We start from the raw sequence: 27,633 nt of genomic DNA on the forward strand, positions 1-27,633 counted from the left end.
TATGAAATCATAACATCCCAGGAGGCAGACAATTTTTTTTTTTTTTTTTTTTTTCTGGATTCTCAGAGATTCGTAGGAGAAGTTTTACTGCATGTATTTAAAATAGAAAGTTGTACTTTGGGGGGACTTTTCTACCAGCAAAGGTATGAAATTTTTAAGTGGAACTATGCCATGAAATACCTGTATGTGTAAGCCTTATGTGGTTTTGAATTGTTCACTGTTTGTAAATACTCAGTTTCATTAGAAAAAGAAGCCATGGGCATTGTAAATTATGGTGACATTCTATATATGCTGTGTTTTTTCCAACTGTGAGCAATAGAAGAGTAAAGTTAACGCTACCTCAGATGTAGTACTTGTCATGTAAATACACAAAAGAATTAAAGAGATATTAAGTACAGTTTGTTTTATTAAATCGTGATTGCAGTAAGTTAAATTCACAAGAGAAGTGAAATTTCTAGATGGTGATTTTTTCCTAACAATGTTTGTCTTTAATGAGAGCACACAAGGCCTATCATAAATCTAACATGCCATTGTCTTTTTTTATGTTTTATAAAGCTATGTAAACTGCAAATGGTTACGATGTGAAAAGTTTAGATTAAATTGTTTTTAGGTAAACACATGTTGTATATTTTGAGTTGCAGTAATTGCTTTGAATTATTTGAATTCAAACATTACCCTTATTCTCCTGCTAAGCACTCCGAAGTCAAGCAAAGCAATATTTTATAGGTAACCCAAACAAAAGCAGAGAGAATAATTCAAAATAGCGATTTCCTAACAGTTTAAAATATAATCAAGTGAAGCAGCTGTTGTTGTTCTTAATATACTCTTTTGAAAAAATCTCATAGTTTAATGAAAAATGTCTCTTCTCATAAACCTTAAAATACTCACACATGTAAAAAGTCATAATGTTTTGGCAAATAGCTCTTTGTAAGGAATGTGCATGAAACATACCTGCCCCGTAACTGCAACACTGCATAAAGTGTACTCAATAATGTTGGAAGAGCAAGCTGACGGAAAAAAAAAAAAATCATAAGTCTTGTGGTCTAACTGTGATCCTCCCGGTTGGACAGGAGAGCAGTGGTCCACAGAAATGTTTCCATGGAAGTCAGTGGGACTACTTCTGTGAGAAACTGTGTGCTGGTACAGATTCACAATGTCATCCTAAAGTGAATTCGGACAACAAGCACAAAAATGCTGGGAGAATAAAACTACCAGTAGGATAAATTCTCAATCTGTTTTTTTAGGAATCCATGGATCATCTTTTGTCCTGGACATAAAAGATTTCCTACTTAAAACAAGTCTCAAAGAAAGAACCAGGTCTCTGATCGGCCCTTTTTGCTGTTCTGTTAGTGTGGAAGCCAAGTGGTGTAAGCACAGCGGTGATCCTGGCCCAGAGCAATCCATTCCAAAAATATACATTGATTTGAGAGGAGGACTGCTGCAGGTCTGTATGAGATGCTTATGGTTCTGCTGTCGAACTCGCCTGGCTTTGGGTGATTGAGATTTTACAAACAAATTGCACAGGAGCCTGTAAAGCTTTGCAGATAACAAGAGCTCATTTTGGCTTTTTGTTGTTGTTTTTTGTTTGTTTGTTTACTTGATTTTGTTTTGTTTTATTTTATTTTACCTTTTAAAATAAGTATTCTTTAATGTAAAACTGTTGATTGAAAAATTGTGTAAGATTTGTTGTGTTGTTGCTTTTTTAATGCTACTTAAGCTATGTATTGTAGCTGTATGTGTGTGTTCCCTGAAAAGTACTGGATCAAATTACTAACACTTAATATTTAGGACCCTGTTCTGATCTGCGTGTGTTTGTCTGTCCATGAGCTATGTTTCTGTAATGCCTAGGGGTAGTCTTAAGAAATGCATATCCTTTCTTTTTAAACTTACACAAATTTCTCGGGGGAGTAATTATAAACTGTTGTTTGTAGTAATTAATACTCAGTTTTCCATGCTGTCCTCTCCTTTTTGGAAGTATGGAAGCCCATAGCTTGAAACCAGTCCAAGAAACATGGGAGTTCTTGAAATGAAAAATAGATTCTGTGGGACTTAAACAAGTAGGCTTTAAGATATGTCTTGTTTTAATTATTTTCATTGTAGTATCTATACACACCAAATGTTTTAAAATAAATATATAAATCAAGTATATAAAGCACAAAAAGGAAATTTTGACATTTAGTTGTGTAATTAGACCTTTTCCCAGAATCGACATCAGAAGTTCTTAATACCACAGCACTTGGAATAGGGCTAATCGAATAATATGAATTAAATTATATATATATATATATATATATATATATATATACATATATACATATATACATATATATAATATAAATTAATAAAGTCAATTTGTTTCTCTGCTTCTTCTTGATTTGTTTTTCACAAATACTTGGCTGACCACCTCTGCATCTTCTTACTAGAAAGGTATTTTGGTGTTCGTTTTTCAATTTTATTTTATTTTCTGACAAGGACCTGAGAAACATTTGTAAATCTGAGAAACAATTTATTATTAGAATATATCATGCAGTAATTAGCTTTTCCAGGAAAGAAAAAAAAGAGGAAAGAAAAAGAAAAAAAAATCCAACAGAATAGGTTTGAGAATGCTTTCAAATGAATTTATTTGGGGCTAATTTTACCAGATCTAAATATAGCCTGATTTTCTACCACTGTTAATTTGAATTACAGCAGAGCCTAGAGAGCTTATGTAAACCTGGTGCCTTATCTGTGAATATCTCTATTAGGAGCTCCTTGCTCTGGAGTTCCAGCTGCCAAAAATTAAAGTAAATGAGAATGAGTGGAAAAAAGCATCCTTAATTCCTCCACCAGTGGAGAACTGAGTCCTTGGGGATCACCTTAGGTGATAGTGAATTCTGACTTTCCATATTTTTATAAATTTCTGTGCTTTTTTTTCCCAACTTCAAGCCATGCTCTCAGAACTTACAGCACATCCAGTTTATATTCTGATTGTACTTACCATTTGCTTGAGGTGACCTAGAGCATGTCTTTCTAGTCATCCTCTTTATTCTGTCGCAAGTTCAGTTTTTAATGCATTCCAGAATTCCAACATCCCCTTTGAACAATTTAAACATTGAAACTTTAGCGAGTTTTGTCCTATTTTGAATTGCAAGACCTGTGACTAGTCCTAGCAGTATGTACTGCACTCAGCTGTTGGTTTTTGCATATCACTTTTTAGTTCTGTGTTCTTCCAGGCAGCATCTGTCTCAATTGCAAGTGGTATGGATTATTGTATTCTTTAGAGTGATGAAAAGAACAAATTTACCAAAATTCTTTTGCAGAGGTTTCTTGTTGTTCCTGTTCATTATTTTCACATTAGGAATACTTAGAAGAAATTAAGATATAAGTAGAGCAGACTGAAAGCAACATAAAGTTCAATTTTTTTCCCTTCAAATGTGACTGAATATTGTAATTACTGAATATAGGTAATCATTTTGTCTTTTTTTTTTTTTTTGGTAAAGGTTTTCTGGGGTCAAGAGCATTTGAACTGTTTAGTTCTTCTCCAGGAGCTTCTGTGGGAATACCTTACTAAAAACAGCAGTGTAGAGACATTCATGTCTGAACGTAGATACCCCACTTATTTTTCTACGGAAAGGAATCAGGTCTCAAAAATTGAGCATACCTCAGATGACCTGAGAACAGGCCTGTTCCAGTATATACAAGATGCAGGTAAGAAGAATATTATTACTCTATTTCAATAATTATAAAGTAAATACAGTAGTAACCTATTAAAGATTACTTGCTTCCCACAATGAATTCTTTACTTTTTTCTTTTTTTGAAAAGCAATTGAAATGACATCTGCTAGAATGAAAAAAAAATAGTTTTTTGATTTCTTTCCATTAAGCTGTAATCTTTTAAAAGTCAGGGAAATTGCTTTTTTTACTTTCTCTCCTTTTGATCCTGAGGGGTTTATTTTTAACTACTTTGGTCTCATAAACCAGCATGTTTCTTTTTAGAAATTATATAACATATTATAGCTTTCTTTCATTTGACAGAAGCACAAAAACTGCCTGGTGCCTATGAAGTTGTGTTTTACAATGAAACTGAGGATAGTCCAGGAATGATGTTATGGAGATATCCAGAACCCAGAGTGCTCACTCTCGTAAGAATTAATCCTGTTCCTTTTAATACCACTGAAGATCCTGATATCAGCACTGCTGACCTTGGAGATGTTCTTCAGGTAGGTAATGAAAGTTTTCTGCTTTCATTAACAAAAGAAAATATTACCGCTGTAAAGTGAATGTTTTCAAACTTGCATTTATTAAAAATGAGTGCAAAACAAATGTCAGGAGCTCTATAAAATCAATAGGAGGTAAATTCCACAGCTTACACATATCTTTAGTTAAAACTACTTGTCCAAACATTTTAACCACTTTTCTGCAAAGTTTTTCAGCTGTAGCAAGCTTTATCTGTTCTGGTTTGCCAGGCATACCAAGTTTTTATTCTGGCTTCATATGTTTTCAACCATCAGTCTTTAAATAAAGATTTCATTTGATTTGAAAGAGAGACATATAGAGAAAAACCTGGTCTGGAATTGCCGAGTTGCAGTGGAATCATTGAACAAAAATCTCCAGTCCTGTCGTTCTCTCCTGCATCTATCTGTGATGTACCTCTTCTAGTAAGATCCACAGGGTTCAGAGAAAGGACCTAGTTTCTCTCATTTTGCTTTGACAGGGTGCAAGTGGGCAGTACGACCGTGTGAGAGCATGGAAATGCCCTTCAAAGGAGGGCTGAGTGCTGCAAATCTGTGATTCAATGCTTCAAAAATAGGGCCGTACCTCACGATTGCACTGATCCTTAACTCTGAGAATTTTTGCTTTCCAAAATTTATAGTTAGGTAGTTACACTGTCTCCTGTGTAGTGTAATTCATGTTTACAAAGGTTACTTACTCCTTGCATGTCTAATTTGGTTTTGGCTTAATTGCAATTTTAATAATCTTGGTTTTCCTTTTGTATTGCAAATTGGATCTCTCTCTCTCTCTCTTTTTCTTTTAATCTAATCTGCTCGTTGGTCAAAATGGTGTTATAGTGTTGTGAGTCAAGGGAATTAAGTATCTTCCAATTCTTCCTATTTGTTCAGAAATGTTTAATTATATTTTATTGTTCCTATAACTTTAAAAAAAATTGCTTTTAAAATTGAATTATGCAGCAATATGCATTGAGTTTTGGATGAGAAGTATAATCTTCCTCAGATAAATGGTATAATGTTATTACCATGCACATACTGCTGGTGAGGTCATGTAAGTGTCCTGCCAATTTCTTTGCCCTCTAGACAGACAAATGTCAGCTCCTTTCAGTTATATGAAAATTAAAATTAAATGGAAAAAAACAGCTCCGTTTGGCATGAGGTTTGAATCAAAGATGAGAATTATGTTATTGTCTGCTTTCTTGATGACCTATTAGGTTGCTATGAAAGCCAGCAATTTGCCTTCTTTCGGGGTGGTATTTTCAGAAGATAGCACAGCAAGGTTTTGGTATGAAGTGCAGTAAGCTCCCCTTATAGATAACAGACATCATGAGCGTAATGTATGTGCTTCGTAATAATCTGTCCCTTGAAAAGGGAAGTATCAGTTCTTCAAGTGGGTATCGACAGGGATTCAGCTGCATATGCAACTGTCTTATAGCAAGCACGTTTTGCCCCTTTGTGCTTCCATACTACAGAGAAGAGAAAAGCTGTTAGTTGCAATCTTCTGTCATCTCCTCTGAGAGACCAGCATGTGCTCTGCTGCCAGTTCTTACATTCCCTAAACTTCTACTGGTCTTCACATAATTCTTCAGCACAGAATTTAATCTTATACATTGCCCACCACAAACTGTTTCCATCTTGTTTTAAGTTTGCAATCAAGCATCACTGTATAGCTTCCCTCCATGATGCTCTCAATTTTGTGATGAATTATTTCTTAGTAGTTAATACTTTGAGCTTTCAATTACACAGAAGGAGATTAAAGATATCAGCCAAATAAGAGCACAATTTCACATGTGTGATCTTGACTAACACATCGACTCAACAGCTACGCTTTTGGGCAGCTGAAGCACAGAAATGACTACAAAAGTATCCACATTTTGGTAGTGGGCCATGAATTATGGCACTAACTGCTGCCTGACTGTAGGTGGTAATTTATCACATTTTCCAGAAAGGGCAGATATGAATAGACAGAACAGCTCTGCACAAAGTCCATAAACAGACATTTTTAAAATGTATGCATTTTTCATTAATCTAACAAATAGGTGGGTAGAAGAAATAATAATAAATTTTCAAATTCACTATGTATACATCTTGAATTTTTGGTGCTGATTTAAATGAATAAGGTCTTTCATCAGCTCTACTTTTTCCCTGTATGGATATATCTCTGTTTCTTAAAAACAGAGATATGGAAAATTCACAAAATATAAAGAGGAAAAAGATAAAACAAAGCTTTTGTTCACTTCTTGACATGAAACAATAAAGGAACATCTGCAAGCCAAAGTCTTCAGCTTTTTTGAAAAAAGACATAAATTTCAAGACAATAATTATATCAAAGTACATTAAAAATATATTTTAAAAACTTTCCCAAGATTGTGTATATGTTCAAATACTAGGAGGACCCATAATGTCACCAGGTGTGTTACCAGTCTCCCTTAATCCTTCACATAAATCCAGGCAAAGGTGCACTTCTGTAAGTTCTCTTGAGCTTAACAGATTTAAAAGTTTGCTAGTTGCACAATCTTTATTTCCAAGTTACTTGCTGTGACATTTCATTTAGCTTTCTATCTTTGCTAAACTTCTTCTGGCATATCTTTTTAATCATGAATAGATTTTAGAAATCTCTTTGTTTCTGTAACTGCTCTTTGAATTCTTGGAACTTGCAAAAGCTTCACCATAAAGAGAATTTTTTTTAGATACCAAATCTGTATGTCATCTGCTGTGGCCAAAGGATAAGCTAACAGCTACAGTTTATAAGAGTTAAAATGAACAATATTTTTCTCTGAAACTTTACCTTGCTGCTATTTGTAGTTTGTCCCAGGAGCTTATTTTCTTGTGTTTTTACTTGTGCTGTTGCAAGAATAAGCAATTTCACTTGTCAGATTTCTAGTATTTTACTTGTTTACAATCCCAACACTGTTGCTTTTATTTGCAGAGGGAAAAGGAAAAAGGGATGTTTCTGCTATGGTGTATAGCATGTTGCATTTTCTTTAGTGATTTCAAATAGAAATTTAATCTCTTCATTTGAAGGCAGTGAGAGAGAATCCCAGTTGCACTTAAAAGAAACTGCATCCTGATTGTATTTCTTCTGTGAGACTAAGAGAATTTGAATTTGTTCTTTTTCCTGTTTACCAGACATTGCAGCTCCTTTCTATTTAATTATTAATCTCTCACTGTCCAGTTTTCACATGCTAAGATGTTCTTTGGCTCTGTGTGACATACCATTCTAATAGGTAACTACTTGGTGAAACACCTTTAGATTTCCGTAGTACCTCTTCGTAATTTTTAAGGAGTTCCTGTTAAACTGACATTTCAGAGATATTTCTAATTCTCAAGTACTAAAACCATTATCAGGCATCACTTCTAACCCTTTTGATCTGCAGAGAAGGAGACCTGCCTTCTCTTGTACTTGGTTGTTCTTTGATAGAGTGGGTCCTAACCTATCATTACAATTCCAAAACTTAATGTTCTTAGTCTCTCACACTGAGAACAGAAGAAAATCTTTAAGCATCCGACAAGACAGATATCTAAATACAATGGTTACGAGATTATGATGATTTCAGGTTGAAGATGTAGTTGGTCTGTGCCAGGAGAAGGCATCCAGGAACCATGGTTGTCTTCTGTCTTGTAAAACATTATGACTGAAAATATTGTTGTATGGTTAGTGATTAAAAATTAAGACACGTAGAAGTATTTGAATTAATATAAATAAATGTCACGTGCTGTTTTTATGGGAAACTTCTTTCTTTCAATATGAATTTTGTAACTGTGAGAGGAGCAGAGATTTGGTTTGGGATACCTTTGTTGTATTTCCTACTACTCCCCTTTATGTCTACATCACTGCCAAGATACTTTCTGAATATACCTACTCAAGACTGCTTTTAAGTTTATAAATCAATGAAGACTAAAATTATACAGTGCGTGTATTTGTAAGTTCTTTCTAATGAAGAAAGTACATGCAATTGTATTATTTTAGGAACACAAAATCAATGAAGTGAAGCGAAAATCAATTTGCTGCTGGGCTTACAAGTGTTTGGGTGCAACCTTGCATATAGCTAACAGAAAAAAGTTAGTGTTGGGTTCTATATCAGGAAAGAGATGTGCTATGAACACAGAATTTTCTTTAGTCTTTTATTCTGAATATCCTTGATCAAAGCCATTAACTCTTGACTGTTACATCAGCTTCTGTTTTAATTCCACTAATAGTTGTCTGTTATCCAAGTTGTGAGAATTTTTTTTATTGTTATTTAGAAAGCTCTAGATGCAACTAAATATTTTAGTAATGTTGATGTGGGATAAAGGAATGTGCACAAGAGCAACGGTTTAATTTTCTCATGAAACAAAAGCAATTAGGCTTGTGCAAGTAATGTGATAAATACTGCCTCTAAGACACCACTACTGTACCCTTCGTAAAATGGAGGTCTACAGAAAAGGCCTTCAGGCATCAGGAGACTCAAATATTGGTAAAGGCAAACTCTTTTGATCTTGACTATTGCTAAGATTATTTTCTAAAACAGATGGAGAAGAAAAATCCAATTACATTGGTAACTTCACTTAGGATAGAACACGTTTTGTAGGAGTGAAGTCAATCCCAGTGCTGATTCCATCTAATGATACTTAATACAGGACAATCCATTACTGCCCAAATCAGCAAGGGCAAGGGGTAGAACAGTGTTGATGTGAGAGACGTATTCACAGCTCAGGAGCAGAGAAAAGTCCAATTAGGAAAATTTTCACATAATGAATTAGAAGATAATAAGCAAGATGAAGAGAAGAACTAGCAATACCATTACTATGTCAAAAAGGATGTCCTCTGAGACTTTCTCAGTTGCAACAGAAGAAACTTTTAAATCACTCAGGTAGATTGATGGTAAGAGGAAGTCTCATTGTTGAAGATAAAGGGATGAGTAATTTTAGAAGCATAGTTACATTTAGGACATTAGCTTCTGCAGATAATTTCTATAGTAAAAAGTGGTGTTGGAACTTTGGAATTGTGCACACGTTTATAGATTTGTCTCAGCAAGTATTCGCATATGGAGACTTAATTAAGGTATGCTTCCCTTTCCCACTCTAACTGTAAACTATATTCTATAAGGCAAGCAGCTTGTTGTTACAGGGTGACAAGTCTTTGCTCCATGCCATTCTTCTTCTGTAGCAGTTAAAGTTGTAATCTGCTGGTGGAGATTATTCTGTCTTGTGATTCTGTCCATAAAATGTCTTATACTGAGGTCTTTAAAGTACAGTAGTAGCCATTAAGCAGAATATATTTTATAAATTATATAGAAATGTTTCCAGGGAAAGTCTCAGAGTTGAAGACGTGAACACCTCAGGAGCACGAGTATGCCAGTCAGCCTAAATTGCAGAGAAAGGGCTTTGGAGTGTCTTTCCTCATCACCCAAATAATGAAATCATTGGCTTGATCTGGTGGCAAGGGCAGCTGAAGGAGAATTTGGGGCTGTTCCCTCAGTCCTAATTGTACTGCCTGCTTTGGAAATATGGCATTATTCTGGCAACTAACCATGAAACGAGTAAGGGCAATCATTTCTAGTTCCAGACAATAGGTTGTGGTTATGCAGGTAATACCACAGTCCAGGCCATAAAGAATAAAGCAAGAGGAATATACTCCACACCATAACAAGGAACTGTACTGTGCATTTCAGATGTGTGGTGTAATACTGAATTCAACCGTGCTTGTACAGTTCCTTGAGTCTGTCAGGTTGCAACAGCTGAGGAAGGATAAGTGTTCTTCATTTCTTTGTTATTTTTACAATTTGAGGGAGGAGAGTGGCAGGAATGAAAATCTCCTAATGATTCAGTAGTGATTTTTAAATTGTACACATAGAATACTGTGTTAGCTACATTAAGGGATTTAAGCTCAAAGGAAGTGGTGGTGGATATTTATTCTGTGAGGCTTAAAGCTAGATTTCCACAATGCTTCTGATTTTCCGAAGTCTTCCCATGTCTTTCTGCATCCTTCATACTCTCAGATTTACTTTTGTCTTTGCCTCAGAGTAGCCTATGTTCAGTCAGAAGGATGAAGAGGAGTTCTTGCTGTACAATACCTTTAAGAAGAATCTATTTTTCTGATTTCATCTGGGCCACATTATTATATTATTTATCTTTACCAGGAACAAGTTCAACAGGTTTGGTTTGGCAGGGAAGGGAGCAAAGATTGAGGGTGGTTGGGTTCGCCAAGACAGGAAAGCAATTTTTCTGTGCTATCAAGGAAGTATTTGGCTTTTCTGTGCCAGCAGGTGAATAGTACATGCAAATGATTTCCTGTACAGCTGGAGGCCTGTTTTACCTAGTGATTTTTTCACAGAGATACTCAGTGTTTTCTATTCCATTGCAGAGTTATTTCTGCAATAAAGGATATTGCTGGCACTGCCCCATACCTCAAACAAAAAGCTCTGTATCATCACGATAGCGTTTATACAAGTGGCCCTGGGTTTAAATGGTGGAGAAGAACAGATTTGTCTAATCAAAGTGATCGCATCGTGTGTAATACTCTGACTTCTGAGCTGTGTGATTTATTTAAGCTGCATCACCAACACTGACTTAAAATTCTTTCTCCTGGATTGTTAGCCAGTGATAGATACAAGCTGTTAATGCTTACAAGACAAAAGGAAGATAATCTATGGCATTTGTTCATTTCTCCACATGAAGTTAAAATATCTACTGAGCTATAAGCCTGACAGGTTTTTTATATTTGATGATGTTTCCCTTGTGTACCTGCCAGGATTCCTATTGCATTCAAGTGTAGTCAGCATTGTAAGAGTTGATGAAAAGATGAATGTGTCCTGAAGTTTCTTTTTTTTTTTTTGGCCTTTCTTCTTCATATAGTATCCTAATAAACAGAGCACTTATTCCTGCTTTAGACAAGAGGTGATTAAATTAACCAGACCTCAAGGTCTACTGTAGGAAACTAGGGAAGTAAGTATAGTTCTGAGGTTGCAAGGGCTTAAGTGAGATTTAATAAGGAAAGACTAGGTAAATAATCCCTCTCTGGTAAATTTCATCCAGGGTATTTGCTGAGATGGTGAAGTCTCCTTGAAGAGAACATAAAATATTTCCAACTTCAAAAAATTGTCTGTTGCACTGCATTACATGTTTACAGTATTTAACTAACACATTTGCAAGCTCTACATTCTGGAATCTGATTTTTTCAACACTGTCAGCCAATAAACAGTCATTTTCTAACACCTTGTGGTTGTTTAAACAGTGGCTTAAGGAAGCATGAGCTTAAGAATGACTGACATTAGACCTACTGTAAGTCATTATTCCAGGAAAGATTTGACATGACAGTCAACAGGAAAAGAATTATGATCAATGTCAAAAACATTCATTTTCCCTTTTGACAGAGAATACCTCATTTTTGGCTGGCTCTGCTTCCTTTTTACTTTTAACTCCCTGTTGGGGCTACAATATTCAGCTGGGCATTAGAGAGTCTGGGAAAAGAGCATTTTGGGAAACCACAACTTTTATTCATCTTTGATTCATTTATTACATTTCCAAGCAACAACTATTTTGGAAGTGCAGATAATTTGTGTGTGGCAGGTTAGTGATTGAAGTTCATATTGTTATCTGATAATAAGTCATAAAGTTCAACTATGCTCATCGATATACTTGATGGTTTGCAAATTTTTAAATCTACTGTTACGCAGTTGTGTCATCTTTAAATAATCAGACTTTTTAACTGAATGGTGAAATAGTTTGTCTAATTGTGAGCTGCTCAGAAAGCAGTTCAGTGCTTCATCTGGGATTCTTTTTAAAACATATTTGTTAGTTCTGCCTTTTGATGTTATTTCAAATGACTGCAGTAGAATATAGTGTTTTTATGATCTCTCTACTACATGAAGAGTTGCAACTAGCTTGAAACAAAACACTACATTATCAATATTGAGCATATCTGACTGTAAACTAGAAATTTAACAAACACATTTTAATGAGATGGAGGAAATTTCTTTTCTGTCACTAGAACTGATGTTTACATATATGCATGTGCATAAAAAAAGAGTGCAGGTCATTACGTAAACAACTGTTATGTTTAAGAGGGATGAAGACTTGCTTTTAGCCTAAACCAATTACACTTCGCATGATCTGGATGTAAGCACTGTGATGTTAGGCAAAATTTTGCATGTTTTTGAACATTAAGGCTCTGAGTATTAATGATAAGTATTGTCTTCATTTTCTTTCAAGGAAGGAAGTAGGGGCTAAAGAAGTTTCGGTGTTATACAGTGAGTCCTAAGCAGATGTTGAAACAGAGCCCATTCTCTTTAGAAATTCCAGCTTTAAGCATTAATTGTGAACTTCCTTGCCTGAGAGTAGGATTATCTCAGAATTCACTATTTTGTTGATGTATTTTGTGTGTATAATCTTAATTATTTTGCTGTGTGATCTTAGTGTTCGCTGCATCAAGATGAGGCTGTATCGTTTGGACTACAGTTTCGGTGCAGTCTGCAGGGAGTTAAGCGTAACTCATTGGGAATGTTAATGGAAGTTGTACATAATTTGCCTGTGCATCTCACTGAAATTTACCCTTTGGGGTTACTGAGCTAGTGAAAATTCTACCGGGTGCCAGAAGACTGACGAAACCATCAGATTATCTTAATGACAGATTTACACTCTCATTGTGTTCTGTACTTTTCAGATTTTGTAACTCTGATTTATGAAACTTTGCAAACCAAAGTTCTTTCTGCCGTTCACTGATCTTGTGGCACTTTTTGTAGGAGTCAAGCTTTACTGTGGTGAGAATATGTGGTCAAAATATCCCATGTACTGAAAATTATGCTGTACTTCATGTATTAATAGACTGCTACCCGCAGTCCCAGAGGTGACTGCATTTCAACAGTATACTGCTTACATTGTTAACAAATATGGAAACCTAGAAAATGAAAGCCTTAAATAAAATGTGGAAGATTTTTCCTATGTCAAAACAGAGAATAAAAAATAGTGCAAGTAGCTAGGTCTCTAATGTAAGGTGTCCTGTTTATATAAATCTGTTTGTCCACACTTAACAATAAATTAAGAAAATAAGCAAGGTCTTAGTAAATTAAATGTAATGTTGTTGATTTTGTTATTGGAGAAACGAGTGGTCTTCACATAAACTCAGTGTCAAGATGAATGACACTTAGTAGAAAAAATGGGTTTGACACTTAGTAGTACATACATTTTCTTGTTTAAAAAAATGCTGCAGAAATCTTCTCAATTATAGCATAGCACTCCTCTCTTCTCTATTAACAAAAGCTGTTAGTGTGTTTAGAGTAATTTTTCTGTAGTGAAAAAAGTCAGTATCAGTGACAGATTACATTACTATACACACCTGCATTCGTTCTGAACCTGCTAGCCTGATAAATTGATAAGATAAGTTGGTCACATGTTGTTTTTAAAAGGCAAAGAACAGAGTTCCTAATAAAAGAATGCTACATATTTCTTCTAAAAGGTTAAAAAGCATTTCTCAGGGCTCTTAAATTACCATATTCTGATACCAAGGGAAAATAAAACCTGGGCTTAGAGTCTTGTTTGTACTTAGAGGGCTTTCCGGACAGGAAGGCAATCTTGATGCAATTCAGTAAGCCACAATACCAGTGGGGCATTACAGGTGAAAAATTTGCAGCTGTACCCCTCACCACAATGTATTACAACTGTACAGTGGAATATTTCCTGTACAGAAATAGGGCTTGGTTAACTTTGTTTCCCAAGAGTAGATCACATTAAAATGTTATAAAATCATGATTTCCTGCATTTGAATACTTGTGGTTTCTCAACTGGTTCCAATATTACAAAGGGTTTTTTATAGCTTCTATTAGTTGAAGATGTATAGAAGCTTTTTTTTTTTTTTTTTTTTTTCCCAAAGTCAGCTAAAAGGCAGTTGTGTGTTTTTAAGAGCAATTTCTCTCAGAAGACATGAGTTTTCTTTCACATCTCTTTATTATAATTGAGTTTTTAATATTTACTTTATAAACTGCAGTACAAATGTAAATGTAAGCAAAATTAAATAAATATGCTAATAGTACCATAAATAAATTTGTTAAATGGAGTTGAAAGAGACAAGGTATTTGTTATTACTCAGTAAACAAAATAGTAGCTATTTTCATTATTCTGTGAAGGGCTTCAATGTGCATAGGAAAACAAAGAAATTAGGCAGATAAACAATTTCGAAGTGAATATTTTAAATTGAATGTGGTTTAACAAAATGTGTCTTAAAGCTAGAACGCTTCAAAGAGAAAAAAAAAAAAAAAGCAAAATGTAAAGAAATATACTTTTCAATAATTTTTTAATTTCTCCAGTTGTGGAATCTGATTATTACTGGCTGTTGAAAATTCAGAGCATGCCTCTGTGGAATAACTTTTACTGCCCAAAACATATGGGTATTTAAAGGATTAAAATAGTGTCAAAGTAACAGAAAATTGTAATAAAAATACAGAGGGGATTGCAGTGGGAAGACAGAAAATACTTTGAACACCTAAAATGTATTTAATACCAGTATTAAGGCTAATACTAATAAGCTAGTGTTTGTTTTTTTTTTTTTAATTCAGATTTTTCATGAGAACGGAAAACTGGTGGTCTGTGGCTCTGCTCAGAGAGGTTTTCCACACTGGTATGATACGATGTTAGCCCTGAGGAAGGCTAAAAAACAAAATGTTATGCAGCTAGCAGCTTGATTTGTAGCATGATTTTTCAGTGTCAATCACATGAGAAAATAAACATGCATGTGTATATTGAAGTATCCTACTATCCTACAGTTCTCTAAAACGTTCCAGTGGTCAGATCGATTTGTGTGTGTGATGTAAACAGGCAGAGTAAGGTTTTATTAAATATTATCTTTTCAGTATGTCTTTAACTAATATTTCAGTATTATTTTTCTATTTTCATATAAATCATAGTTCAAAACCAAATTTAAAATTAAAGTTCTTGGTAGTGACTGCCAAGAATTTTCCCTGTATAAAAATCTGGATAGAGCTTTTTGTTTTCTACTGCTGCTACTTCTGTTCACCTGAAGGCCAAATTGTATTTTTAAGGCAGTTGGCCCTGAAACAGGAAAATATCCTAAAAACGGAATCGCGTTATTACAGAGCAATCAGTTTATTCATGCTCAGGAAGCTCGAGTTAAAATCTCAGCATGGGTTGGCATCTGACACAAAGTACTAGTTTGTATTGTATTCTGCCTCTCATTCACTTAGGTGGCCCTTCTCCGAGAAGATAAAACACACACATGCTTCCTGTCTTCTGTGTGCGTTTTCTTGTACAGTAGTTGTTTCTGGAACAAAAGTAACTTCATTTCCAAGAGGAAACACCCACCATCTGAGGGACTGAGACTCCAGAAATGAGCATTTATTCTGCAGAAGCTTATTTTCCAGCAAAAACTAAAACAAAGCATAAATTAAAAGGATGCACCACTGAAAGCAGCATTAAGCACATTCTTCTTTAACCCAACTATTAATATCTTTTTCTTTAGAGATCTGTTTGTATATATTTAAAGGTCAATTCTTAATACTGATTATGAAATTAAATGTTCTCATTTAAAGTAATAAGACCACAATATTTTAATATAACTTTAATTCAGCAACCTCAAAGAGCTAGGCGGATGGCTATAGTATTTCCGAGACACAAAAAAGACATCTGTGAAAATGATGTGATTAGCTAAGAAATTGATATATTTTAATTATTTCTGTCTTAAATGGCAATAATGTTTGAAACCTTCCTGTTTGAGACCTGTCAGCATGAGGACAATATGCATAGTGAATAATATAGATATAATGCAGATATGTATGTGTAGATATGTATATATATACTGTATATAATATATATCTAATGATCATTTATGGTAACCTGGTAGCTTGTAGAAGTGTGGCAGTGTTTAAGATTTAGGGGCAGAGCTCAGCTGTAGAAACATACCTAGCAATATGTGGTAGGCACCAGAGGCTTTTAAAGTCTAGATTAACCAAGTAGTCTAAAGCTGGGAGGATAACATCGGGTCACAGGAAAATCCAGAAGCATGTTGTCATCATAAAAGCCTTTAAAAAGCACATACAGATCAGCAATCCTTTCTTTCCCATTCTATCTTTTTATTCTGCCTAACTTCAAGTAGAAATAGAGAATAGCCATGTGGTCAATAGGATGTACACCACATGGATGAAAATATTAATAAGTAACATAGTGTTAACAGATTACGTAGCGAGGCCTGACCTTCAGTTTCCAAATAGGAATTAAATTTTTACACAGATAAGGTGAGGCATAATACATGATGAAAAATTAAAAGCATGGGTCTATCACATGGGAATATGAGGAGAATATATGGGGAGGGAATATTTTTGTTGGTTATTAATATGGTCTTGCTGATAGATTAACAACCTTTCAGGAAATGACTTGAAGGATGCAGGTTTTAAAAGGGGGCTTCAAGTATCTTTTTTTTTTTTCATTGTTTGTTTTGCAAAATATTTGTGATAAAGCTTTCAAAGCAGAAGAGGTTCTATTTGTAGAGAACTGATTTATGTTCTCAGAGGTGATTCTTATAATGTCTATGTCAGTGTAATATGTGTGAGGATTTTTTCTTAAAATAGAGCAAAATGAGAGATTTCACAGTGAATAGGAAACCACTCTCCCTTACTCTGGTAAATCAAAAAATTTCTGCTCCAAGGCAACTATTTCAGTAGAATTGTTTCTCTGTGTCCTGTCCTTACAGGGAACAGAACTGAAACCATCATTCCAGTGAAACTGCTTTCCTTACTGCCAGAATTATTAATACACTGTTTTCATTCTTAATAAGAACAGTTTGTCAGACACACACAATTTTCAGATCTCCCATATCTATAGTCCACAGTGGTAAAGAGAGAAAGGATGAACCTTCAATTTTTCTTACTGTTTTGTTTCTAATTTATCTTAGCAACTTTTTTTTTTTTTTTTTACAAGCACTAATGATTTAGGCTAATTTCATGTACATTTTCACTCCTGCTTCTTATCTATGTTGCTAATGTGGTTAAAAAAAGCATTCGACTGATATTTTTCTCTCTACTGCCACAGTCATCCTTCTAAATAAGTGTGCAAGAGCATGTGCTTTTCTTGATAACTCAGCTTGGAGATTTGAATTTAAATCTGAGTCCAGGGTTAAATAATAGTTTTATACACATATAGGTCACATAGGCTGTACATTAATGGCTCTTTTTGAATGTTACAGGTGAATAAAATCATTATAAGTCAGACTTTTTGAGAGTTAGGAAAGAAGACAAAAAGTATGGATAAGTGTCTGTTAAAGTGTGTTTGTTGTGTAGCAAAGAAGCTTGTGGTTAGATGCGCTTCTTCTGTGTTTAGTTTTATAGAGGCAGCACTAGCAGTAACAATTATCTGAATTATAGCTTAGGTTTTATTCAGATATTTTAAAGCAAAAATACTATATGTAATTCCACATGCAGGGATTTTATTGTTGTAGCTAATTCATTTATTCCCACTACCTATGACTCAGTTTTGGGGTTATAGCCCATTTCCAGGCTTTCACAACTGTTATTTTTGGCAGCTAATGTTGCCCAGAGCTACCATCTTTCCTTAAATTTGCCCAGATCAGGCATGAGTAATAACCCCCTAGAACAAATAAAACTAGGTATGTATGAATCCAAGGTCAACTAAGTCTTTTGAAAGCTTCAAGCTAGAAAGCTTATGATTTGGACACTCCCAAAGCATGAGCTGTATTTTGTATAGGCTATCACATACTGTATTTTGACTTTTTACTTCTAACATGTAGATGACATCTTGAAATATACTGTATCTTGCTCTGGTAGATTTATTGACATCCTGCAGTGAAGTTAGGAAAAATTTCCTGAGTAAAAGTAAATAGGAATATTTTTTTCAGCATACCTACCAGCCTGCTTTAATTGGTAGATAGTATGTTCCTTCTGGCTGCTCATACAGCTGAGTCCAGTGGTTGCTAATCTGCCTTTCCAAATTCTTTAGAATTCACTTAGGAGGTTACCATGAAGTTCCTAAAAAGTAAACACACTGTCTTAGACTATACAAGAGCCGTAAGAGGAGTAGTTAATGTCTTTTTGCCATAATAATTGTTTTGATCATTTTGTTTTGCCATCTTTTCCTCAAGATCAGTTTCCCTACCACCTACTGAGTAACTGTATTGTTTATTTATTTTTTTAATAATATGTGTGAAATCTGGTTGGTTGGTTGTTTTTTTTTTTCAAGCTTTCTCTCTTCCTTTATCTTCAGTGTTTATTTTCAATCTCTGTTACTGTCCTCCAGCCTTACTAACTGTTTTGTTTGTCATAATGCAGGGCCACTTGTGAAATTCCTTTGTTGTGCTCTTCAACAACTTCCTTCAGCTCATTAATCTTAACAGGAATAGAATTTGTCACCTTGCTTAATCTCTTTTAAAATGCCTGCTACTTGCCATTGTGTCCCAGTTTTGTGAGATTCTTGTTAGAGATTATTTTCCTTGCATATTGGAAAAAATACTATGTTGTGAGATGTAATCTGAAAAAAATAAATATCCTACACTAATAGGATAGCTTTTCAAGACTTTTATTGTACGTGTTACACAACAGCATTGACAAGAAAAGATTAACTTAGGTGTTGGGCCAAGCTGAAACCAAGTATTCAAATATATTGAATCAGACTCCTGAAAATTTCAATGTCATTTCAAGACTGAGATTTAAAAATAAATGGAAATAAAGACTGCTGTTTGAATCCATGTCATATTTTCAGAAGTACCCGTGCAACCATGAAATGCTGCAATCTTTTGTTAGAATCATATAATTCCAAGACCTTGTGGAAATATAGCAAATGTTACAATTAAAAAAAAAAAAAAGTTTTATCACCAGTGGAGACTATGAAGGATTAGAAATTACGTGTGTGAGTGTGAATGGCTTCACAATGTAGTATGGAAGATATCACAGGATGGAAGTTACTATTTATATGTTTAGTTAGCACAGGGAAATTTCCCCAGATATATCAGTATTTGAATGAAGGGAACATTATTGTGGCATTGTAATTTTGAGTGTTTGTCCACAGGCATTAAAGCCTAAAAAACAGTCAATGCTGAGAAGTTTTGAGGAAATCTAAATGTGCTATATTATGAAAATGATCTTAATTCAACTCTATAGTGACACTAAGAGCAAAAAGAATAAATACAACTTGATAAATACAACTTGACTTTGAAACATAGCTACAAGCTTAACAATGTAATGTTTCATATTGCTGTTATTGTGCACAGCACCATTGCAGAGTTGGCAACACAGAACCAAGAAGGATGTTTTCTGGGTCATCAAGCCCAGTCTCCTCCTATCAGGGGCAATGTTGGTTGCTGTCTCCTTCTTATTAACAAATCAAGCTTTTAAAAGCAGCTGTGATGAGCACAAAGGCTGTGCTCAAACCTCCCCCTCTTTCTTTTTTTCTTCTGGTTTCTAGCAGAAACTCAATAGGAGAGCAACTCTGAGTTTTCTTCTTTTGAGAGCAACTCAGTTTTAACCTAGAGTTTCCTTTTCCTCTTTTAACTGTTCATCTCCTGAGGTGTCTGGAGAGAGCAGTGATCTTCCTTTTGTTTTGCTTGAATTGGTCCTCGACACTGCACGGATTCCAGTGTGAGCGAGTGGAAGCACTTCTAACAAGAATAATTAGAAATGCGTGCCAAGGTCCAGATGTGGCCCACTGGTGTCTTATACAAGTCAATATTTGTCCCTCTCTTTTGTAAATATCTCACCTGATGTTTCTCAGGATGGCATTTGCTTTTTCCAGGCATCGTCCTACTGCCTCGTAATTTTCCAGCTGACACGTAGAGGTTTGCACCATTTTTGATTGGATATGCAGCTTATAAAGGATGTATTGCTATCTTATTCATCTGATGTGTACTCTTTGATGTTAAATCAATCCCTTTTTCTCAGACTCAAGTCTTTGAAATTATATTGGCATTCCTGATTGATAGTCTTATGCTACTCTATGTTACATATGTTAATATCATCAGAGTTTTGCTAGCAGTTATCAGATCTATATTTTTTTTTTCCATCCTAACTTAAAAAAAGTTAGTGGTTGTGGTTGCTGTTTTCAGTCTTCAGGTATCACTGTGACTTGACTAATGTAGTAAAAATCTGTGTTTCAGGCTTTGTGGTTCCACATGTTAATTCTTGCAAAATTCTTTGGTGGAGATTATTTATGTTCCTTTGCTCTCCCCAGCTTGAACCACTGAGCTCCCTGAATTTTCCTTCTTAACCTTCATTCCCATTAATTAATCAACCTGCTGTCACCTCCATGTGCACTATAGTCCTTACTGAGTAACAAGGAAAAATACTCATGCAGCTTTTTTTTTCTTTTTCAGTTGTGTCCAGATTTATTTAAATTTCTGCCGTGTTCCTGATTTTTTCCTGGTTATCTATATTTTTGTGTATACACACGTGCACAAATTTAAAAAAAATAAAAATAAAAATGGAATAGCATGTACATGTGAATACATATGCTTTTTTTTTTCACTATTTGCTTTCCAGCAACTCCACTTTTAGAATTTCTTGAGTATGTAAAAGTGTCGTAACTGAGGATTTTTGTATCTTAATTGTAGAATCTTCCTATTGCATTTATCTTAAATTCACATTTTCATTCACTTTCATATTATTTATAAAAAAGGAAAAAGAGAAAAAAAAAAAAAAAAACAGGTCTACGATGCACTCCTTTAAAATTTATTTTTTTTATTAAAATTTGTTTTCTGATTTATTTAGAAATGTTTCTAATTTCTTTTTTTCCAGCTCAGTGATGCAGCCAAGAATAATCAAAGTGGTTTATTTGCAGACTTAAAATTAGAGACGTGATTAAACTGAATCTATGTATTTATTAGGCTTGGTTTCCAGAAGCACACAGTTGTCTAAATTGCATATTCCATGAAAGAAAAGATCATGTGATTACTAGTATGTTATGATTTGTCCCAGGATTTTTATTCATGTGATGACCTTCCACTTGGCATTATATTGCCCACCAATATTTTTCCTCTGCATCTTTGTTGATTTTAATATGGCAATTAATAAAAATTAGTAATTAACAAGTTGATGTTTTGGTATGTATTAACACTATAAGAGCAAGTTCAAATAAAAAGTAATTTTTAATGATGATAAAATGTACTTGATAGTACACTGTAATGACATCTGATGGTATTGGTTTTTTTTTGACTGCATAATACAAATCGTGGTTTGTTGCATTGTCTTTGTTATTCTTGGGAACTACAGAACAAATAGTCATTTCTGTACCTAGTAAGAGAAAGCTTAAAATATTATGCTGCAATTAAATTCAAAAAATGTTTTAGTTTAAATCAAGACAGCACAGAATCCGAATAACAGTTACAATTCTGTTTTTTCACATTTCAGCTTTTATTTAGTTTAGATCGTTTTCCATTTTTAGTGTGTACAGTAAATCCCATTATATTAATGATGAATAATAAATTAATTCTCTGTTTTATCACAGATTCCCTGCAGCTTGGAGTACTGGGACGAGCTTCAGAAATCATTTGTTGCATTCCGGGAATTCAGTCTGTCAGAAAGCAAAGTCTGTGAACTACAGCTGCCCAGCATCAACCTTGTGAATGATCAGAAGGAGCTCATAGCCTCCGATCTTTGGAGGATTGTCCTGAACAGCAATCCGAATGTGGCTGATGACCAAAGGTAATCTTAAAGCAGGAGGGGAAACAGAAATCTAATGCTACACTCTTGAGAGATCTTTCTCAAGAGACTTAGGAAATAAAATACTGTTTTCATATATGGTAAGAGGAATGGATCTTAAACAAGCTTTGGACTGTCGTTCACCTTCACACAAGGTCATGGAGTGTGTGCAAAAAGAGCTCTTTTAGATTTATAGACAGCCTGGAAGCTGTCTATATATAAATTATAATTTTCTGAATACGTGAATTACTGAAAAGTGAAGAGAATCGTTTAGGTCAGGTCCTGAAACTGCACAAGGTATTAGAACTGGGTGATTAACAAAGGGAGACTGAGACACGTATAATGTACTGCGTTCTGTACTATACTACATTGTATAATGTAGTAGTGATCATTCTTCTTCCATGTATTCCCCCCATACATCAACTTTTAACTGACCTCAGTGCAAGCCAATGACTAAAACAAGCCATGTGTCTATTAAATACATTTATTTAAAAAATTCTAGTTTTTCAAGAATAATACATTTTTATTTACAACTGCTTGCTTACTATGGTACCAGTAAAAATTTTTAATTGGTGTTTTCAAACACTGGGGATTCATTTTTCATTATGTTTACTGCTTCCAATGTTGTACATTGAAGTTCTGTCAATGTACACTCTCAGTTCATTCTGTATTCATTCAGTTATGGTTAATATGTAGAATCAGAAGAGATGAGTGCAAGGTCGCTTCATAAACAGGAGTGGAATTGCTGTCAAATACCTTCTTAACATCTGTATTTAGAGTAGAGAACCCAGAATGACCTTGTTGAATCATTGGTATTTGCTGATTGTCAATGTCTGTGTATGAACACATGCTTGAATGCATGTGTAGTATTCACATATATGTACATGATGCTACAGAATTCAGAGAAATCAGGAAATATGAACATGGCTAACAAAATCAATGAAGAAAATTAAACATCTGGTTTCCATTAATAGTATCAGGTTGGAAATGATTTCTTGATGTTAATTGTGAAAGAATGCATTTTCATCATTGAGAAGTTAAGTGTTTCAGACAAGGTTAATTCCTCTGAATGTGGGACCTTGGCAGAATTGCCTTCCTGGTCAGCTTAACACCACAGAAATGTGAACTCGGTGGGAACTGAAAATGAAGTAGTGAAATTTAGTAGATTTTTTTTTTATCAAGGCATTTTACACTGTAATCATGTGTATTGTTTTTTGCTCAAATAAGGTTCATCACTATAAGCAGTATTTCATTCAGGGAGCTCTGATAAGCTAATGAGTAGTAATTGTTAAGAAAGAATCTAGGGTTAAAATGAAATACAAATAACAACCAAAAAACAAACAAACAAAAAAATCATAACACCAGGTTGGACTGTGTTTAACATCAGAAATATTTTAGAGCACAACATGCCCAGAAGGCCTAAACTCATGAGTTTTCAGCTAGAAGGCTCCAAGCCTGCAGAATAGTGAACACCCTCATTGGTTTTCAAGAGAAAAGTGGGGTAAAAATACTGAATGGCCTTGAGGTACCAGAAGACTCCTAGGAGGACAATTTCTCTGTCCACAGCAATGACACTGTGTTCGCCAGATTGTGTGTATACATGAAGAACTAAACCAGAAACTACATCTGAAAGAACAGGATTTAAACTAAAACATCTCACTCAATAGGAAAGGCAGAAAGGAAAGAAGGCAGTAAAAACCATGTACTACACCACTTAAGCATTTGAACAGGAGAGGAAAAAAAAAAAAAAAAAGAAAGAGAAAGAGGGAAGTTGAGGGAAGGTGCCTTGAACTGCCAGCTCCATTGAGAAGCCAAGAACCTGAGGGATGCATGAGGCAAGCCTTCAGTTTCAGTGAGAGAAAATAAAAGGTTGTATTCCCTGCAGTTTTGGATAAAAAAATTCAAAGTGATCTCTCCTTGTATGAACTTCAAACAAGGCTGTACTGCAAACTTTCTTAAGCATGGACTGATGTGGAAGTAGTAGTCCTGACTAGTCTGGAGTGAGCCTTCTCAGAGAAACTTAATGAGTCAGGACAAGAGCAGCTCAGTTCCTCAAGAAGAGACTTTGACCCATGGTGTTTGAGGCACAGAATCTCTTTCTTGGAGGTAAATCAAATAATGTCAGTGGCATATCACTGACCTGGATGTTTTGAGACCATTTACAACTACTGAAATACATGCAATTACAGCTAAGAAGCAGAATAAATTTAAGGTAAGAGTTAAGCCCCAAAGGATGAAGTTCAGTTAAACAGAAATCTTGTTTAGGAGATGGCGACAGATATTTTGGACTTGCAAGGAAGGGCAGCCTTTCTAGACCCCTAGTAGGGTAGGAGGTCCATGTTAGCAGTAGCTTTACTGAAGCTTCTCATCTTCATCAAATAAACATAGAGCAGCCAGCGTGGATGTTTTCTTGTGACCAAGCACCCTAAAATGTATTCAGTATTCTACCTGAACAAAAATCCCCAGCTTTTATCTTTTTAAGAGAGAGACTGCCATGTCTAACAGTTAGTGTCCAGTGTTAGGCTTCTTCCTAAAGCAAGCGTTTAACATGTGATCTTACATGCTTGTGAGAAGAGCCACAAGGGTCAGTGCCAACTCTTAGACCAGGGCTGAGAGGTCTGCAACTGACACAGTGACTGTATAAAAGTTGAATCTCGGTTTGCCTGTGGACACCTGACAATTTGACATTAATAACATGATGAAACCATACGACTGATTAGAAAATTTTGTTCACTACTAATGGGAGAGGATAAAAATGCTTAGCCTTGTTGAAGTTTATTTTCTTAGTTTGATCTTCAATTTTGGGTCAGACCCTAACAGCTGCCATATGCACGCAGCTGCTGCTCAGTGATAATATTTTTTGCTTCAAATTCTACAGGGTTGTGGGTTTTTTTTGGTTATAGCCTTTATGATATGCCGATTATTAATACCAGAGAGCAGATCCCTTGTGTTTTAAGTACTTTATTAGTGATTCCTAACATCAGTAATAAAGTATGAAATGTATATGGCTCGTGTGACAGGAAAACAACAAGGTTTGTGAGAAGATGTGGATCCAGCTGATATGTTGAGTAGTAGCTGGCAGGCTGAAGTAGTATCGAGCACAGTGAATATGGGAACATGCAACAATGTCATGATCCAAATGCTGTGGTATGCAAGCCCTTTCTGAGATTGATCAGGAAGTAATTAGAAGTAGAAAAATCAAGGAGCTATCTGGTTGTAGACATAATACATATGTGTACATTGTTTATTTTTAAGAGTATTGTAGGTCATTCATTGAACAATGAATAAGGTTTGAATGAACGTTCACAGAAGTTTATTCAATGAATGAACGAACTTGAAATCTTAAGTTAAATAATTCAGCATCTCCTCGGGGTTTTAGTGTCGTGTCTATGGAAAGAATCATATCTGGCATAAGTGACAATTTATGGACAACCTTAAAATAGGGGATTAAATGGAAATTATCTTAGAATACATTATTTTTACATTTGCATTTTGCAGAGCTAGCAAGTTATAATCGTAATGGCTTTCATTTAGGGCTCAGTTTGGGTGGTGAGACACTAAAGCTGCTCCCCAGTTTGGTAGGGAAGAGTTTATCATTCTTTGTTTAAATGGGTTACGTTCCAAGATGTTTTATACATTTGTGTATCTCCTGTGTAATGTAAAGAGTATTTTTATAATTAATGACATACTAATGTGAACTAGTAATAGAAAACACCTTAAAATACAAACCATGAAACAAGTACAAAAACTTTTAAATAAGCCTTAAATTGCCTCTTTTTATAAAATTAAAGTGAGAAATTATGATCATGTTTCCTGCTAATTGTTTTAGCTTTTATTCAAAGTAGATGATGTACTGGATTTTGACCTCCAACAATTTGAGTTCAGACCAACATTTGAGTCATAAATTAAATGTGTTAAGTGGTCCCTTTCTTCTTTCCAATGGATATTTTCCCGTGTTGTGGTTTCATCACAAATGGCAGTTTTGGTTTAAATATTCCACTCTTAAAATAACAAGAATAATGCAGGTCACTGTTAAGTCATTGTTCCCAGTTGCCATATAGTTAGCTTGAACTGCTTTGCATGATGTGAAATTATCATACTTTATAATATATAATGACCAGCTATAACTATTTTCCATTATAAAAATTATGATACGTAAGGATAATGAAAAGAAAATTCTGGTCTTCTGAAGTCAAATATTTGTCATTTAGAATTTCCTCTGGTTCTGTATCCCACAGCACGTTGCACCTAACATGACACAGCAGAAGCTAGCTCCTCCTTTTCTCCCCAGCTGAAAAATGGTGGACAGGCCACAGTGCATTTGGTACCTCCAGAACAGCCAAGAGAATGCGGGATTATTTTGTTATTGTATCATTGGATGCACAAATTTCAATTTTACAATCAGATCTACCTCTGTACTCTGGGCAGCTAGGAAAACGCTGATGAAAGAATCTTTGTTGTATCTCTTTACAGATAATTTCCAGAAGGTGACTTTCTCTCTGTAGCATGACTTTTCCTTCCAAAACGTGTTTTAACCTACATTGTCCTGCTCTTCCCAGTCCTTCACTGACAGCACTTGTCCCTTCCCTAGCACAGGAGGTGATGCAAAGCCAGTTGCATCTCAGGGAGCAGCATTGTTCTCCTCTCATTTGCTGTTTCTCTCTGGCAAGTTTATTAAGGACTCTGAAGTTTGTTAGCGAGTCATGTCAATAGTTGGACCTTTTGGTTTCTAAGGTGACTCTCCATGAAGAAACAAAAAGCAGATTTGAATCTTCTTGTTTGCAATATCATGAGTTTCAGAATATTACCTCCATTTGGTCTGTTGCTTGTAGGGAAGAAAAATCTGTGCAAAGTATTTCCTCCAGCATCAAGCATGCCATTTTGTCCTCTAATCACTGGGGCAATCCCAAGCACAAATACAGGCTGGGTGGAGAATGGATTGAGCACAGCCCTGAGGAGAAGGATCTGTGGCTGTTGGTGGATGAGAAGCTCAACATGAGCCAGCAATGTGTGCTTGCAGCCCAGAAAGCCAATCGTACCTTGGGCTGCATCAAAAGCAGCATGGCCAGCAGGGCAAAGGAAGAGATCGTCCTCCTCTGCTCTGTTCTCATGAGACAACACCTGGAGCCCGGCGTTCAGCTCTGGGGCCCCCAGCACGAGATGGACATGGACCTATGTCCAGAGGTAAAGAATAGGGCCACAAAGATGGCTGCAGGTTCAGAGAACGGCCACAAAGATGCTCAGAGGGCTGGAGCACCTCTCCTGTGTGAACAAGACTGAGCGAGTTGGGGATGCCCAGAGAAAAAGAGAAGAAAAGGCTCGGGGAGACCTTGTTGCATTCTTCCGGTACTTAAAGGGAGCCTACAGGAAAGCTGGAGAGGGACTCTGTCTGGCAGTGTAGTGATAGGACAAGGGGGAACATTCTTAAACCAAAAGAGGGTAGATTAGACATTAGGAATAAATTCCTCACTCAGAGGGTGGTAAGGCCCTGGCACAGGCTGCCCAGAGAAGCTGTGGATGCCCCATCCCTGGAGGTGCTCAAGGCCAGGTTGGGGCTTTGGGCAACCTGGTCTGGTGGGAGGTGTCCCTGCCCATGGCAGGGGATTGGAACTGGGTGGGCTTTAAGGTCCCCTCCAACCCAAACCATTCTGTGCTTCTGTGGTTCTATGATTGGGGTTGTGAGTGGGAAGTAACAACGGTTCCATCACAGTAAAATGCTTAATAAGGAATAAGCAGATATGTGAAATTCAACTAAATAAGAATTTGGAGGTTGTTTTTTATTATTAATATTTTAT

The 27,633-nt window shown here is 35.5% G+C and overlaps 1 protein-coding gene across 8 annotated transcripts in view; it reads left to right on the forward strand.

Annotated features, from left to right (window-relative positions):
• VPS13B (vacuolar protein sorting 13 homolog B) overlaps positions 1-27,633 on the forward strand; it is a 468,066-nt gene that overhangs the window by 378,995 nt on the left and 61,438 nt on the right. For all 8 annotated transcript variants that reach the window (XM_035319261.1, XM_035319264.1, XM_035319260.1 and 5 more), the window contains 4 exons: positions 1,245-1,444; positions 3,480-3,687; positions 4,015-4,199; positions 21,645-21,841. In XM_035319261.1, the coding sequence (XP_035175152.1) occupies positions 1,245-1,444; positions 3,480-3,687; positions 4,015-4,199; positions 21,645-21,841 (790 nt within the window). The remainder of the gene's footprint in view (positions 1-1,244; positions 1,445-3,479; positions 3,688-4,014; positions 4,200-21,644; positions 21,842-27,633) is intronic.

This window comes from Oxyura jamaicensis, chromosome 2 (genome assembly GCF_011077185.1).
Source record: "Oxyura jamaicensis isolate SHBP4307 breed ruddy duck chromosome 2, BPBGC_Ojam_1.0, whole genome shotgun sequence".
Lineage (NCBI taxonomy): Eukaryota > Metazoa > Chordata > Aves > Anseriformes > Anatidae > Oxyura > Oxyura jamaicensis.